The sequence below is a fragment of the Manis pentadactyla genome, chromosome 12 (genome assembly GCF_030020395.1).
Source record: "Manis pentadactyla isolate mManPen7 chromosome 12, mManPen7.hap1, whole genome shotgun sequence".
Classification (NCBI taxonomy): domain Eukaryota; kingdom Metazoa; phylum Chordata; class Mammalia; order Pholidota; family Manidae; genus Manis; species Manis pentadactyla.
Genome location: NC_080030.1, coordinates 110,214,263 through 110,231,979, shown reverse-complemented (window position 1 = coordinate 110,231,979; position 17,717 = coordinate 110,214,263). Strand labels below are relative to the sequence as shown.

At 35.7% G+C, this 17,717-nt stretch overlaps 1 protein-coding gene across 2 annotated transcripts; it reads right to left on the bottom strand.

Annotated features, from left to right (window-relative positions):
• Window positions 1-1,818: 1,818 nt before the first annotated feature.
• On the bottom strand, window positions 1,819-17,272 carry LOC130679905 (complement factor H-related protein 2-like). 2 transcript variants are annotated; one of them, XM_057489503.1, is made up of 5 exons: window positions 17,115-17,272; window positions 14,660-14,854; window positions 13,680-13,856; window positions 2,518-2,700; window positions 1,819-2,067 (listed from the first exon to the last, which is right to left on the bottom strand). In XM_057489503.1, the coding sequence occupies exons 1-5, from the start codon at window positions 17,242-17,244 to the stop codon at window positions 1,871-1,873; spliced, it is 882 nt and encodes a 293-aa protein (XP_057345486.1). In that variant the 5' UTR covers window positions 17,245-17,272; the 3' UTR covers window positions 1,819-1,870. The 2 variants fall into 2 exon arrangements, with proteins under 2 accessions (XP_057345486.1, XP_057345488.1); XM_057489505.1 differs by lacking the exons at window positions 1,819-2,067; window positions 2,518-2,700 and adding an exon at window positions 9,037-9,345.
• Between the last annotated feature and the right edge of the window lie 445 nt (window positions 17,273-17,717).

Here is a 17,717-nt window from a genome sequence, read left to right as displayed (position 1 = left end):
AATGAGGCCAACTGACATGTGTACTGATCCTAAACCAGAGATGAGAAGTGACTCTGGGTTTTAGTCTTTTATCACATACAAGGTAATAAATTTCAGGTATAAAGACCCTTCTGACTGTAAAATCTGATCTTGGGTCTTACATTAAATGCAATATTTAGACACATTTTTCTTAGTATATGAAAAACTTGGGATTAGGTACAGCTTTTGCACTGGGTGTATATCAAACAACTGGGGGTGAATATTATGCCTTTAGGAAATACCATCATCAGGCTGAAGTCTTTCACTTTGAGGTCAAAGTGATCTTTTCCAGAAGAGTGGTGAAAAAGAGGGTAAATTACTTTCTCTCTTAATATCACATTGAGTTAATAACTTTTTGTTATAAATTATACATGGTTTTATTTCAGTTCTTCTTTGAAATTGTTTTTGTATGTGCAATGCAGTTCAAATGACAAACAGTTTTGTTTTATATAGTGCTAGAGTGCCTTTCAGAACCATTGATACCATCACTAGGGTACAAGATCTTTCCTCCATGTTCACTAACATTTTATTTTATTATTCTACTTTATAGTCACCAGTTTGGGGAATCATCCATGGCAGCTTGCAGTTGACCTAGTCTATTTTTTTATTGCTCCCTACAAAGGCTGTGGACTTGGGGCTCCAGCTGGGGAGTACACTAATTTCCCTGCCTTGGTGGAAGGACTGATCTTCTGTAACCAGGAAGGCTGTCCACCTTAAAGGAGTCCGCAGCTCCCAGAATGGTCCTGGACCTTGTGGATGACCACGGATCATGCTTTGATTGGGATATTCTTGGTTCAAACCCGTCATCCCAGGATGGTTATTAATCACATCCCAGGATGGTTATTAATCATCTCCCCTGCTGTTTAAAATTTATGAACATGAAAATCATATGTCAGACTCTTGTGGTTGAATGTTCCAAAACACTTATATCAGCAAAATCCAGACAATATTATTAGATCTGGAGATCATTACCAAAGAGGTCTTAATAGTTCTCGACATATATTGTCTTACTTTTTAATAAGTCTTTAAAATAACAGTCTTGTGGTTCAAAGGTGATGCATATTAAAGACAGAAAAGTTGGAGAATAGAGGTAAGTATAAGGGAATAAAAAACCAACTCTTACCCCTATTGTCTCTAAATTCAACTATAGTTATTATAAACACTATTGCACTTCTTGCCAATCTTCATTCTATAGCAATTTCTGTTTCAAAGCAAAGTGTGTGTATGTTCATAGCTGATATCGGATTGTTTATCATTTTTCATGTTGTGTCATGATAGTTACACACCTCCAATTAGATTATAACCCCTATTTATAATTTGAGTGAATTACTGTGTGTGCTAGGTAGACATCTTGTAGACCGTGTGTTTCAATATTTTGGGTATATGTCTCTCTTCATAGATAAGCAAAGCAATAACTACCTACGTCTTATTACATCTAGGTTTTTATGTGTTGAGAAGTGATATTACTTTGAAGATGGAGACAACCTTTTTTTCCATTTCCTCTGAAATAGAGCATCTCAGAAAGCCTCAAAAATTATGAATAAAGCTTGGTGAAAGTTAGAATGATGGATGGAAGCAGGCACTTGTGATGGCATCTGACTCCCGGTCAGAGATGTTCCATGAGGAAGATGCAGGGCATTTGGTTCAACAAGTTTTAATGGGGGGCTTTTCAGACATCATTCATTCATCCCTCGGATTATCATTATACCATCTACATATTTACACAAATTTTGATTTGTGAATAAAATGAGTGAAACCATGCTTGAAAAACTAAAGTAAAAATTACATTAATAATGAAAATTCTTTTTAAATGTGCAGATTTTAATTACATAAGTGCATTTGAACCTCTTCTTTATTCACAAGTGGGATACAGCAGTTTCCCTTCCAAACAGGTTGCTCGAAATGTGTGAATTGGTGTCTTTTTATGATAACCATTTTTACAAGTAAATTCAATAATATCTTTTGTTTTACTATAAAGTTTCTTCTGGGAACTCCATCTTAACTGTATGTTATGCTTTTCCATAATTTCTTCTGATATTACACATGCCTCTGAAGGTAAAACATGAACATAAGACATTAAATAGTATACAAATATTTTCCACAGAATTTCCCACTTTCAAGTAAATCTACTCTGGCCCAGGGCTTCATTCTCAAAACCTTTTCCAAATCAACTAATTGCAAGTGCATCATGTAGATTTAAATCATTTTAAACAGTCAGTGATGTAAAAATGAGATACTACATTTAATGTGTGATAATTAAAGGTTATAATTAGAAAAGCATAATGCCAATTTTATAAACAGTTTTCATTAAAGAATCTTTTGTTGCTGTTGTTTGAACAATTATTTTCAAACTTTACTTCCTCATGTGTTAATAATTTGTAGTCAAGTACTCAACAGAATGTTTGCTTGTTAATCCTTGAAATTTCTATTATAAATAGCAAAACATCATGCCCATTACACTGATTTTCCCAGAATCCATGAGAATATTAAAATATTTACCTAAACACTTTGGTGGTTCTGACCACTGTCCATTGCTACATATTATATTCCTGTTTCCCAGAAGTTCATAGAAGGATTGGCATTGATACTCAACTGACGATCCTGGAGCATACACTCGTAGTGGGAATGAGGTGATGTCTCCATTGTTAACAGTTGGAGGGGGCCCACATTTTCCTGCAGAGTCTAAAAACAATTTTGATTTATTGCAAGACCAAAGAAAAACACAGATTAAAAATAAAGCAAATAAAAATATAACATGCTATGTAATATCAAGATTTGTTATTTCTATTGACAGAAATGATCCCTTAGGAACAACAAAATTAAAATTTATTTAGTCACTTAAACTAGAGTCACATTTTTAAGTCCTTCCTTTCTCCTCATATGAAAGCATATGTTAAATATTAACAAATATGTCTGCTTTGCAGTATTCTGTAATTAAAAAATGGTTTTCTCAGTGAATATATGAAAGATGGATAACTAATTATACAGAGAAAAATTTTTATTCTTATATGCAACAAACTATGGTGTCTATTAGATCTTCAGTCATTTTAATTGACTTTTGTTTTTATTATAAAAGAAACATCAACTCCTGTAACAAAATTTAAAGAACTACAAATTTGTATAATATGAAAGGGAATTGCTGGCTTCTTATTTGGAAAAGGAGAAGTAGAAACACTTCTGCTTATTCCTTCTACTAAGTGTAAAAATCCTGAACACATTATACAAACCAACATAAAAGATGTATGAGGATGTAGAGAAGATATTGATCTGGTTAGACTTTGTGATTCATGGAATTACACTGCAATGAGTTGTATGGGTTTTCATTTTGCTTCCTATGTATCCTGGACAGGGCATTGAAGAAAACTGTAACTCAGGAGTGATATTATATTCAAACAAAGAAACAGACCCAAGAGCCTGCTCTCTTTAGCCAAAGGCCCAGGAGAGGAGCAGCCTCACAATACCCAAATTACTCTAGAAACACCAAAAAAAAAAAAGCGAGACCAATCTTCTCACCATTTAGATTGACAGGGTTTAAGTTAGGAGCCTAGACTTCTACTCACTCTCTGAAAGAACAAGACACCTCTCTCTTTCCTGTGATTTCAGTGGAAGCCGAGTGAGAAACCTGGACTTCTACCCTGCATGGAAGTAGTGGAGGCATCATAAATAAAAGATTTCAATAAAATCCAGTCTTAAAACATAACTTAATTTCAATCCCTAATTTTTCAAAATTTTCAAGTTAGAAATTTCCCCAAATTTTCAGGATATATTTGAAAGTGACTCATCATACCAAGAACCTGGAAAATCTCAAAAGACAAGAAAATCAATAGAAGATGGTACAGGGATGGCCCAGACATTGGAATTATTTGACAGTGGATTTTAAAAATCCATTAGGAATCCATGCTCATGGATAGGAAGAATTAATATTGTCAAAACAGCCATCTTGCCTAAAACAATCTACACATTAAATGCAATCCCTATCAAAATACCAATAGCATTCTTCAATGAATTAGAGCACATAGTTCTAGAATTCATATGGAACCACAAAAGACCCCGAATAGCCAGAGCAATTCTGAGAAGGAAGAATAAAGCAGGGGGATTATGCTCCCCAACTTCAAGCTCTACTACAAAGCCGCAGTAATCAAGACAATTTGGTATTGGCACAAGAACAGACCCATAGACCAATGGAACAGACTAGAGAGCCCAGATATAAACCCAAGCATATGTGGTCAGTTAATATACCATAAAGTATCCATGGACATACAATGGGGAAATAACAGCCTCTTCAAAAGCTGGTGTTGGCAAACTGGACAGCTACATGCAAGAGAATGAAACTGGATTATTGTCTAACCCTATACACAAAAGTGAACTCAAAATGGATCAAAGACCTGAATGTAAGTCATGAAACCATAAAACTCTTAGAAGAAAACATAGGCAAAAATCTCCTGAATATAAACATGAGCAACTTTTTCCTGAATGCATCTCCTCAGGCAAGGGAAACAAAAGCAAAAATGAACAAATGGGACTACATCATGCTGAAAAGCTTCTGTACAGCAAAGGACACCATCAGCAGAACAAAAAGGCATCATACAGAATGAGAGAATATATTTGTAAGTGACATATCCAACAGGGGATTAATATCCAAATATAAACAGAAATCACCTGCCTCAACACCCAAAAATCAAATAACCTTATTATAAAATGGGTGGAGGTTATGAACAGACACTTCTCCAAAGAAGAAATTCAGATAGCCAACAGGCACATGAAAAGATGCTACACATGGCTAATTATCAGATAAATGCAAATTAAACCACAATGAGATATCGTTTCACACCAGTTAGGATGGCCAACATAAAAAAGACTGGGAACAACAAATGCTGGTGAGGATGCAGAGAAAGGGAAACTCTCCTACACTGCTGGTGGGAATGTAAACTAGTTCAACCATTGTGGAAAGCAGTATGGAGGTTTCTCAAAAAACTCAAAATAGAAATACCAATTGACCCAGGAATTCCACTCCTAGGAATTTACGCTAAGAATGCAGGAGCCCAGTTTGAAGAAGACATATGCAGCCCTATGTTTATCGCAGCACTATTTACAGTAGCCAAGAAATGGAAGCAACCTAAGTGTCCACCAGTAGGTGAATGCAAAAGAAGATGTGGTACATATACACAATGGAATATTATTCAACCATGAGAAGAAAACAAATCCTACCATTTGCAACAACATGGATGGAGCTAGAGGGTATTATGCTCAGTGAAATAAGCCGGGTGGAGAAAGACAAGTACCAAATGATTTCACTCATCTACAGAGTATAAGAACAAAGCAAAAACTGAAGGAACAAAACAGCAGCAGACTCACAGAACCCAAGAATGGACTAACAGTTGCCAAAGGGAAAGTGACTGAGGAGGGTGGGTGGGAAGGGAGGGAGAAGGGGAATAAGGGGCATTACAATTATCACACATAATATGGAGGGGCATGGGGAAGGCAGTATAGCACAGATAAGACAAGTAGTGACTCTATACCATCTTTCTACGCTGATGGACAGTGACTGTAATGGGGTATGTGGTGGGGACTTGATAATGGGGGGAGTCTAGTAATCACAATGTTGCTCATGTGATTGTATATTAATGATACAAAAAAATTAAAAATTAAAAAAAAGACTTTAAAACATTGGTTGAGTAATACCAAGCTTTAGTCTTTCAACAAATATTTTGTGCCTATTACCAGACCCCATATCCAGATCCTGCTCTTAATTTCCTCCACTTGCTAGATGGAAGACTTGGTGATCATGAAAGGAAGAAAACAGGGTGGTTGAGAATCCTGGTTTTCAAATAAAGAGTGCCTGAGACTAAACTTCAGCTCTGTCATTTTCTAGTTCCATGACTTAACTAATTTCTGTGAACCTCTGTGTCCTCATCTCTAAGTTGGGGTTAATAATATCATCCCCTCTTACAGTCATTGTGAGGATTAAGTGTAATAATGCATGCAAAACACTTAATAAGTTGCCTGGAACATAAAGAGAGTTCAATAAATGTCATTTGCTGTTTGTAAAAAAAAATCCATTGGGAATTCAGAACTAAAAAATATGACTTACAGAATTAAAAAACTCATTAGGTGGGCTCAGTAATAGATTGCAGATGACAGGTAAATAAACATGAAGATAAGCAACACAAATTATTCACTTTGAAAATAGACTGAAACTCCAAAAATGGATAGAGCTTAATGGACCTGTGGAAAGACAAAAAAAGACTGGATACCCACAAAGAGAAGAAGGGGTTGAAGATTTTTTTTAATTCAAAAAAAAAAGGCCAAAAAGCCCCCAAATGTATCAGACATAAACCTACATATTAAAAGAGCTGGGTGAGCTCCAAGCAGGATAAACCCAAATAAATTAATGCCTAAGATACATAGTATTCAAACTGCCAAAAGCTAATGAAAGATAAATTCTCAAAAGCATCTAGGTAGAAATTGTGCAAGCCTGCTTGGGAAAAAGTATTCAAACTTCAGTAGAGTTCTCATCTGTGATCATGCAGCCAGAAAAGACTGACAACCTCTAATTCTATACCCAATGACACTATCTTTTAGGATTTAAAGGAGAAATAAGATATCCTAAGGCAAAGGAAAACTGAGAGATTTGTCTACACAAAAACTATCCTTAAAGAACTTCTAATGAATTATTCAAATAGAGAGGAAAAGACAACAGAAGGAGGATAGAGACTTCAGAATGGAAGAAAAAACATTGCAAATAATAGAAATGGGGTAAAATAGATTGTCTTTTTAAAAATTTTTTTATTAAGGTATGATTGATATACACTCTTATGAAGGTTTCACGTGAAAAAACAATGTGGTTACTACATTTACCCATATTATCAAGTCCCCACTCATACCCCAATGCAGTATAATAGATTGTCTTTTTCCTAATTCGTTTTCTATGTTTGATGTTTGAACAAAATGTTATCATTTGATATGGTTTGATGTCTGAGCAAAAGCATGTATCTTCATATATAGCAAAATAATATCATATTATACTGTATGTAGAGGACATATTAAGACTTCTATGTTAAAAATATGGGGAGAGTAAATGGATCTAAATGGAAGTTAAGTTTCTGCATTTCATCTGATGTACTTGATGTGATAAATGTCAATACCAGGAGGCAGTGATAGGCGGTAAATGTATATCTTAGTACTTAGAGCAACCACTAACAAAACTATGCAAATGACAATGTATATTTATCAAAATAAAATCACTGTAAAGTGTTCAAGAAACCCAGAATTAAGTCAAGGAAAGTAAACAGGAATGAGAAGCAGAGGAAACACACACGACACAAATGATAACATGGCTGAGAGAGCCTCTAACACAGCACGATCACTTTCAACATAAAGGGTCTACGTACTTCAGCAGAAAGACTGAAGATGGCAAGTGGACACATAAGACCCAACTCTATGCTGTCTACAAGAAATGCACTAAAAACATGAAAACATAGGTGAGTTGAAAGTAAAAAAAGAACAGAAAAATATATACCACGCAAATGTTAGTTTGAACAGCCGGAAGTGATCAGTGCAATATCTCCTTTGTTGGCTCCCCTTATTTCCTGAGCTCTAAACACTGGAATGTCCTGTACCCAAGTTCTCAGGCTTATTTCTTTCTATATAGATACTCCATGGATGATCCAGCCAATCTAGTAACATACATTTAAGTGTAATCTATATGCGGAAGAAACCCAAATTTGTCACATTCTATGATCTCACCCCATTGCCTAGTACATGTCACAAAGTAGAATTTTTTGGACTGTAAAATATACTTGGAGTACCTATAATACATTTATTTCTCAGGAAATAACTGAGTGTATTTAATGTTTAAAATAGGAAATTTTCCATGATCACAACTGAACTGTTCTCCTAATTTGGCCAAATCTTTCATAAAACAAATATACCATATTACTTTGTTCATTTCAGAAAAAAGAACTGATCTTTGTACCATCATTTTATTTGCATTAAGAAATTATTCCATAAGAACTAATTCATTAAATATTTATATCAACATGCTTAATCTCAAACATATTCTCTAAAACTTTGGGATATGAGGTAATCTATCTTTGCATTGAGGTGGTTGTGGCCAGGCTCCATTTAAGCATCACTTCTACTTCCCCAAACAGATCAAAAGGTTTGATACATTTATAATGTGATAGTTTTATTTGAGCCAAATTGAGGTCTTAAAAGCACAGAAATGTTGATTGCCTTGGGAAGGTGGGAAAAGAAATGTTCCAAGGGCCCCACGTCTTACAAAGGTTTTATATCCTCAAAGACACACAAGAAAGAGAACTTCAAAGGCGTACATGGCACTTACATAAGATACGCCGCGTAAAGGATAGAGTCGGGGGCAACATACGTGCTGGCACCAAGGGAACTGAAGGAAAGGCAAACGTTTTCCTTGCCGTTTAGCAGGAATGTGGGTGCCAATTGTTTAGCGTTCAACTTAATTAATGGTGGTATTTAGTTTTCATGGGTGGTGATTTTGAGACTCCCAGATTTAGTGAAAACTTCAATATTTAGGCCTTAGAAATCTTTTTGGTGGTCCCTGGAATAGTACTCAGCTTTTCTTTATTCCACAGTTGTGAGATTGCAACTTACAATAAGTAATATACACTTTGCTGTTGTCATCTTTTCTTGCACAAGCCCCTAAAGACTTGGGATTTCCTAGGAAAGTGATAAAGGTGCCTTTACTTATGCTAATGGCGTGAATTTTGGAAAGTAGCTAAGGAAGGTGCTGGTTGCACAAGGAATCAACCGTGTCTTAAGAAATTGGAATTCTTAGCCTCACTCGTTGACCTCCAGGGAGTGCGGAGGGATGGAGGCTGAGCCAGCTGCCAGTGTCCGGCTATCATGCCATGTTATGGAGCCTCCACAGCCTGAAAGGATGAGGTTCCAAGAGCTCCTGGGGTGGGGAGCACTTGGGGGTGCTGAGAGAGGCACATACTCAGAGGGTGTGGGAGCTCCCGCCCCTCCCACCACCTTGCCCTGTCCAACTCTTGCATCTGAGTTATATCCTTTCATAATTAACTGGTATGAAGTAAATAGAATGCTTCCTTGAGTTCTGTTATCTGCTCTAGCAAATTAACCAACCCAAGGAGAAGGTCGTGGGAACCTCTGGTCTATAGCCAGATGGTCAGAAACACAGATGACAAACTGCACTTGAGATTGGCTCCTGAAGGGGGTGGCGGCAGTCCTGCAGACCGAGCCCCTGACCCGTGGGATCTCATGCTTTCTCCAGGTAGATCGTGTCAGAATCGAGTTGAACTGTAGGGCGCCCAGCTGGTGTAGGAGAACTGCCTGGTCATGTGGGAAAACACACACATCACAATAGGGAAGATCATCAAACCAGTTAAATAGCATATTTCAGTCAGGGTTAGAAAAAGACTTATCCTCCACGGGAGTAAAGTAAAAGCTGTAGGTGGTAAGTGAAAAACTTTCCATTTCATAGAGTTTGCACAATTAAAATAAAGCTAGTTTCCTCCCCTCCCTTGTTTCCTCCCTTTATGCCATCAACAAACTGACAACTGGCCTTGTCAGAGTCATCAAACTGTGCCATCTTTTACAAGTATTATGACAGAATCACATTTTGACCTGCTTCTTTAATATATTGTTATATTACATGAAATTATTAGGAATTCTATATAAAACATCTGTATATTCAAGAAGCAACACAATATATAATATTAAGCTGTGTGAATCTGAGGAAAGAAATGAATTGTTAGAGAATCTGTAATCATATAAAGTGAGAATTACAACATTTTATAGTACTTCCATTCATGTCACATTAAAGCACACATAAGCCAGAAATAAAATGTGTGCTTTGCCATATTCCAGTATAAAATGGTTTTTGTAATGACTGAAGCTGGGAAGATGCATAATCATCATAGAAAGCTCCTTGTAGTCTTACACAACCTATTGCAGTGTCTCACTGGACTTTAGTTATTTAAAAATTTTTTCATTTTTACTTAAAAAAAGAACTTATTGCAAAAATTAAAGAAATGAATTGGTAGAAGGTATAACAGGTATATTAACTTCCTATTTCAGAAAGATGTAGTAGGTGAATTTCTTTCTACTCCTTTGCTAAGTACAACTAAAAATTCTAGATATATCATGTAAAACAAACATAAGACTCTGAATGATGTATAGAAAAAGTAAAACTGACTAGGTGTTAGGCAGGAGAATAGGTATGAGCTATGTGGAAAGAGAATAAAGCCAGTAAAGCATACTAGAAAGGATTCAAAGAGTTAACCAGTTAAAAATAAAAAGCTCAGAAGACCAGGAGCAACATGACCTAGAATGTTCAATACTCCCCAGATAAAGAAAAGTATCTCAGCATAGCCTATGTTTTCACTGTGTCAGTTAGAACATACCATTGTAAGATTTACTTTAGAATCTGCTAAAAGGTCCAGCTTATTCAGGGAGAATTCTATCTTAAAGCTAAGATTGCATTTTCATCAAACGGACAGTGGCTCAGCCCACTTTGGAGGCAGGGCAGACAGTCTTGATTGATATGTTTCCAAGCAGAAGCTGATATCTTGGAAAGGAATCAAAGCAGTATATGTCTTGTGTTAAGTTAAAGAAAATAGAAGAAGAAACTTAATGTCTTAACAAAGATTAACATTCTGGGTCAATTTGACCAGTCTGCACCTGGCCCTTTGTCGCATTCCTGAAAATCCTCAACCGCCTATAAAACCCCATACCCTAAAACCTTAGGGGCACACCTCTCTCTGAGGTTGCCTGTACTAAGTACATAGCCTTTTTCCAATCTTTCAGCCCCTACTCTTTGAGGTAGCCCACACTCCCCTTTCTCCAAGTGTGCATTTTTTTGCTTTAAATAAACATCTCACTGCTCAACTTATAAAGTTTTGTCTCTGCCCTTTTCCGGTGGTAAGTGTCTTTGTTACTTTTCTTTGTCATTCTAATTCTCCAAATTTAAGCTCAAATCTTCACTCTGTCCTATTTAAGGTAAGTAAGGATGGGCTGCTAAGAGCTCAGATCTGGGCTTGCAAATTACAGTTGCCTGGGTGCCCCAGAGAGAACTGCACCTTACAGTCATACTCTATAGTAGCCTGCCTAAAAGTCCCCTTTTTTGGTCTCTAGGAAGTTTGAAGAATACAATCTCACTCCATCCAGGGCTCTGAGGCTCCCCCAAATCCTGGGGTGGTAGGGACTCAGTTCCCACACCATGCAGATCCAAGTGGACACTGGACGCCAGGTGAAGCTGGCTTAAGGAGTTAGCAGGGGATGTGGTCCATGTTGAGTCGCAGTTCAATGAACCTCCTCTACGATTCTAAACTGTCCTTCCCTGACACTCTCGCTTTAATAAACTCCTTCCTCGCCTTGTCCTCTGACTTCCCTGCGTCTCTGAACCAACCTCTTCCCCCAGCGTAGGGATGTAGGAACTGAAGGAGTAACATGGATGTGAATTACTTGGGTTTCTCTTCACCACTTGTATATCCCAGACATGAAATGAGAGAAACTTTCCACATGAAAGAGCCATGAGATTCGCACACACACAAAGCCTCAAGAACTCGTTCTTTCTCCAGCCAAAGGCCCAGGATAGAAGCTTACAAACCTCTTCCTTCTTTTAAAAAATGTATCTGACCTATTCTAGAGAAACACACCATAGGGATTGTGCAGACTGCCTGCTGACAAGCCAAGGCTAAGTGGGTGCCCTGTATGTGTGGCCTGACCTCAGCACCGGGGCTCCTTCCCTTTGTCAGGATGTCATTTCAATAAGTATATTGGAGACTTTTTTAGAAATTTTTGATAATTTGAAATTATTTCTTTTCTCTGCTTTTTATTGTTTAAATACAATATGTAATACCTACAACATACAAAATCAACTAATTATCAGTAAGGCTTCTGGTCAACAGAAGACTATTAGTAAGACTATTAGTTAAGTTTTTTGTGGGTCAAAAGTTGAGTGTTTATTTTTGACCTTGCTATAGTGGAGAGTGGGCACACTTAATCCCTGGTTATTCAAGGATCAACTGTATATATATTATATACATATACACACACAGACATATACTTTACATATATATATATCTGTATACACACATATGCATTATACATACACACACACACATACACACACATACACATATATACGCAGATATATCTCAACTGGAGCTTAAGATTCTTCTTGATTTCTTTTGTTCTCCATTTAATTAAAAGTATACTTGACATGCAGTAATATTCACCCTATATCAAGCAATCCAGTTCTCTCACTACCCACATTGCAAAATACAAAAACTAAAATTTGAAAAAATACTTATGTTCTCATTTTATTCTATCCCCAAATGTGCCACATCTGAATTATGGCGATGTTCTCCTCTTGGGCCCTCCCTTTTTCTCTTCTTGGACACTCTTGGTCCATCTTCTAATTAGGAGCCATAGTTTTCTTTCACACTCATTTTGCATCCTTTTCCTCCTTAAGACCTCCCAGAGGTTTCTAATCTCACATGGACTAAAATCCTAAGTATTTATCATGGCCTATCACTCCAAAATTACTTAAATCAGCACTGCTTCACCATGAGCCACACTGGCCTCCTTGTTTATCCTCAAAGAATCCAAGCCTCTTGATGTCTTAAGACCATTATTCTGATTCTTTCCAGAATCCATCCTTAAGGTTAGGGAAGATTTGAAAAATATCTTACATGAAATATACCCTTCCTCCAATTACTTTCTTAATGTTATCTGCTATAATGTGCATGACTCATGATCTTTAACTTTATATTTTCTTTCTAAAAGTTTATTTTTATTTTTACTGTAAGTAAAAATAATCTGTGAATAAAGAGACACCTGACTCTTGCAGAGCATTCATCTCCAACATATGTAGTAGTGCTTGGCATATAAATGATACACAGAAAGTGGCAGTTATATGTATTCATAATAAGTAGGAAGATGCAGAGGACTGGAATGGAGATTATTTTCTTAGAAATTTTGACTGTGTTGTATTAATCTTCCTCTCAGGGTTCCCAAGTACCTTGTTCAAATTCAGCAACTGTTTTGTTTCTACATAAAGGCATGAGAAATGCCAACTCACCTTCAGCTCTGATACACTCCTGTTTTTCAGTATGGTTACGTATGAAAAGTTTTCCAATTTATAAATTATATATCATAGAAACCTAAATTTCAGAAGTACAAAGCTCTAATGATATGGACATTATCCATACTTTTATGTCAGCCTTTAGATGATATAAATTTAAGATATTCCATAAAAGATAAATACCAGGTAAATATGTTTGCTAGCCATATGATTTACAAATGTGATATTTTAACCATTATTCTATTTAAAATTTAATTTATTCTCATGTTTTATCAACTGATCTTGCATAATTTCATTACAAACATTAAATTTGTGTTACTTTAACATAAGTATCTTTCAAAATTTTTCACTGTTTTTGACTACTACTTTCTAATATTTCCTATATTTAATTTACTTAAGTAGACAATGATTTTCTCATGTTTATCCAGTGATTTTCATATCTACTTGGAAATAACTGGAATCCTGAAACTAAAAAGTTGATGTTAGCAATGACATAAATACTGTACATATTTAATATTGTTGTTTCTTTATAAAATAAAGAAGAATACAAGGTCCCAAAGGACAGTATTTTACTTACATATACGATTGCATTTAGGGGGGGTGGACCAGCCACTTTCTGCACATGTAACAATGCTCTGATTATTTGGAAGGCTGTAGTCTGCATCACAGACAATTTGTACAGTGTTACCTTCCTGGTGTGTCTGTCCTGAAGATGCAGAATGACCATTTTCCACCCAAGGGAAAAAGCACTGTCCTAAAAACCAAAAGATGACTATTTTAAGATGACAATTTTAAAATGCCTGTTTAAATGAATTATTAAACCTTGTCATTAAAAAGTATTGCATTTGTGAACTTCAAAAGAGAAATCAGGCACAAGTTAATTTGCTAAGAATTAGTTCATGAATGTTAAAAAGAAAAAAGTAGTATGTGATGTCATTAATCATTGTTTCTTCATATAAAACATTATATTCCTTTAGCTATAAAAAGGTCAATGTTTTATTTCTCATTTGATTGTCTAATTTCTAGAGAAAGAGGAAATGACTTTGATCTCCTTTGCCTGACTCTTGTTTTTCTCTTTCATTATTCTGTCTTCACTTCTCTGCTTTTTCTCCGTACTTATTGAAAGAGTAAGACAGACATAATTTTAAAGAACAAATACATGATTCATAAAAAATACAAAAGTAAAAAATAGCAAAAAATGCTTCTTGAATACTAAAAGAATGGCACACTTTGAATCAGAAATTACACATAAAAATAAACTCTACAGAAAATATATTTATACAATTTTAAAATGCCTGTTTAAATGAATTACTAGAAGTTAAAATTGACAGTAGTGTTTGAAATGAAAAGATGTAGATATTCCACAGAAGTTTGTAGCTTCTTTTTTCTGATTTGTTTTCCACAAACAGCTTCTTGCAGAAGAATAGTTTATCTTTGCCGGCTCCTCCAGTTCCCGCAGCTATGACTGTCAGAACTCTGTGACCCCTTCCGGCACCCCTCTCCATGCACTGAATACACTGATAATTCATCCAGATTATGATCAGGGGATTTACTCACGGATACACTTTGGTGTTGGTGACCATCCTTCCTCTGTACAGGTTATTTTACTCCAGAGTGATTGTGAAGGAGACATAAAGCTATGATCACAGGAGTAATAGAAATATTTTCCCACAGCAACTGGGAAGGTTTGTCTATATCTGTTTTCATCGTATATGCTTCCATGTTTTATTTCTGGAAACTCACAAGTTCTTCCTTAAGAAAAAAAAATATCCTACATTAATGAATAATTATATTTAATTGTAATAATTTTATTGATGAATTTATTATTATTTTGAGCATAATTATTCCACTTCTGTTAGTGATCTGAGATCTGGAACAATGTGTGAGCACAAAGGTATTTGAGGACCTCATGATGTTTAAGTTCCTTAGAAGTATTTCCAAGATCAAAATCACACACGAACAAAGAGAAGAGAATAGGTTTTTCCATCCAGTAAACCTCATAGACCTAAGAATTTGCTTCTGGTGGGAAGGCAGGACTGTTCCTAGTTCTCCACTCCCTTCTGCGCCTCCTCCTCCTGTGTCTTCTGCAGATATTCCCTCAGATGCCTTAGCACTTTCTCTCCCTCTTCTTCCAGCCAAGACAGCATATTCCAGAGGATGTATGTATGAACAAATATACCCACAATATGAATATATATAACTATGTGTAACATTTTCAGTGCACCAGTTTATTGAATTAGGCTTACTATAATAACCTCATTCTACTTAATTACCTCCTGAAAGGCCCTATTTCCATACATAGACCCATTCCAAGGTCCTGAGACACAGTTCAACCTATGCTCACTAAATACACAATGATGTTTCTGTCTACACAGAAATGTTCTTCCATTAAGTGCGCGGGCTCCTTTCCCCTCGAGAAATATTGGTGAGACTCAGACTTACAGAGCATTCAGCTCAAAGGCTACTTTTAGAAAGAGTCCCTGGAAGAGAATAGTTTGACCTGGACAGGAAGGTTTGTTGTGTTGTTATTATTGTTGATAGTGAAGGAAATTGCCCAAATATAGACATGTATCATAAAAAAAACCAGCATGTAGCAAATTGTTAGAGTGAATTCTTCTTGTAAATTCAGGAGTAAAGCATAGTGATTCACATTTTATAGTTCAATGACATATCCTAAAGCAGTTAGCGGGTTCCTTTACAATACCTTGAAAATAAGAGTATTTGATTTTAAAAGAAATAACAGACTTTAAAAAGATATCACAATGAAGAATTTATGAAGATATTAAGGAAAGACAAAAAATGTAATTCTGTAAATAAGATCTTAAGGATTCTATATATGCACAAAAGGTATTAGAGCTAATACACACAAAAATTATTTTCAATGTAAAAATAAGTTAAAGAATGTACCAAGTATATCTGTTGTAAGATATAATTCTTTAGTATACAAGGATTGTATTCAGAGTAAATTAATATAGAAAATATATTACTATAAATGTGAAAACAAATCAGTGAACAATGTGCTAGAGTTAATGATCTGAAAATTTACTTGATTAATTTACCCAACATTTATCAGAGAATTCAGAAATGCAAATTAAAATTTACTGTCATTTCACAAAGCAAAAACTGAAGGAACAAAACAGCAGCAGACGCACAGAACCCAAGAATCGACTAACAGTTGCCAAAGGGAAAGGGACTGAGGAGGGTGGGTGGGAAGGGAGGGAGAAGGGGAATAAGGGGCATCACAATTAGCACACATACGTAGCAGGGGACACAGGGAAGGCAGTATAGCACAGAGAAGAGAAGTAGTGACTCTATAGCATCTTACTACGCTGATGGACAGTGACTGTAATGGGGTATGTGGTGGGGACTTGATAATGGGGAGAATCTAATAATCACAATGTTGCTCATGTGATTGTATATTAATGATACCAAAATAAAAAAATTACGGTCATTTCATTGGAAATTAAGAATTATTCTTTTTGTTGAAATAGGTGCTTTTTTACCTGCTGCTAATTTTGTTGAAATATAAAATTGACCATGGTGTTAATGACTTTTAACAGCTTTATTAAGGTAGAATTGAACTATAGTAGGCTGCACATACTTGAAATTCCTGATTTAGAGTTTTGACATATAAATCCATACAACCATCAACCAATGCAAGATTATGAAGAGATTCATTGTTACCAAAGTTTTCCATGCATTAAAATAAGAAACCCCCATATATTTTGAAGTTAGAATCTATCTTTTCTTATAACATTTTTCCTAAAGTTGTGTGAGCATATTCATGTATCTCCATAATTAGCACTGAAATCCTTGCACTGTGGAACTCAGAAAACAGAAAACATAATTTATTTAAATTTTCCCTTAGATGAGTATGAAGTAATTGCCTGTGAATTTATTCTCTACTATGTCAAATGCAGACTATTCCTACTAGCCAATTTACTAAAAATACAGACACATGAAAGAAGAAATGACACAAGGGGAGCTGAGTGTTCAGATGTTCTCAACTTACCTTCTCCATGAGCATAGGAAACCCACAAGATGAGAATAACATTGATTAGTAACAGCATGTTAGCTATTCCCAATGGCATGTTGATATAAATATTCCTACTGAGCTGTCTGGGACTTTTAATCTGCTTCATTAGCAGTTTTCAAGCATGCCCCTGAATTTAAATGCACTATCCTGAAGCTAGCAAAATGAGGTCACTTAGTAAATATCAAAGTTCAAGGAACTTTTCAAAATCCCTCAATTTCTATTAGTAGTTGCACAATAATTTCTTGAATTCATTCCCTGATATGTACTTGTACAAGTTTCTTTAGGGACAATAATAGACTGGCTCTGAAAGTGATATAAAACACTAATTCTTAAATTAAGAACTTCAAGGAAATCAGTGAGGTGCTTTCTGAACCTGGTGAATTACATGTGAATAATTCTGAGTCCATGTCACTATAACTTTCTCTTGTCCTTTACTTCCTTTCACACAACATCATTACTTAAGGGTCTGTGAAACCAACCAGTGTATTTGGACCCTATTCCACCATCTGCATTTTGTTGTATATAGGGAAGCACTAATTTTTTTAAACTCACATTAGATCACACTGAGTACCAGAGTTT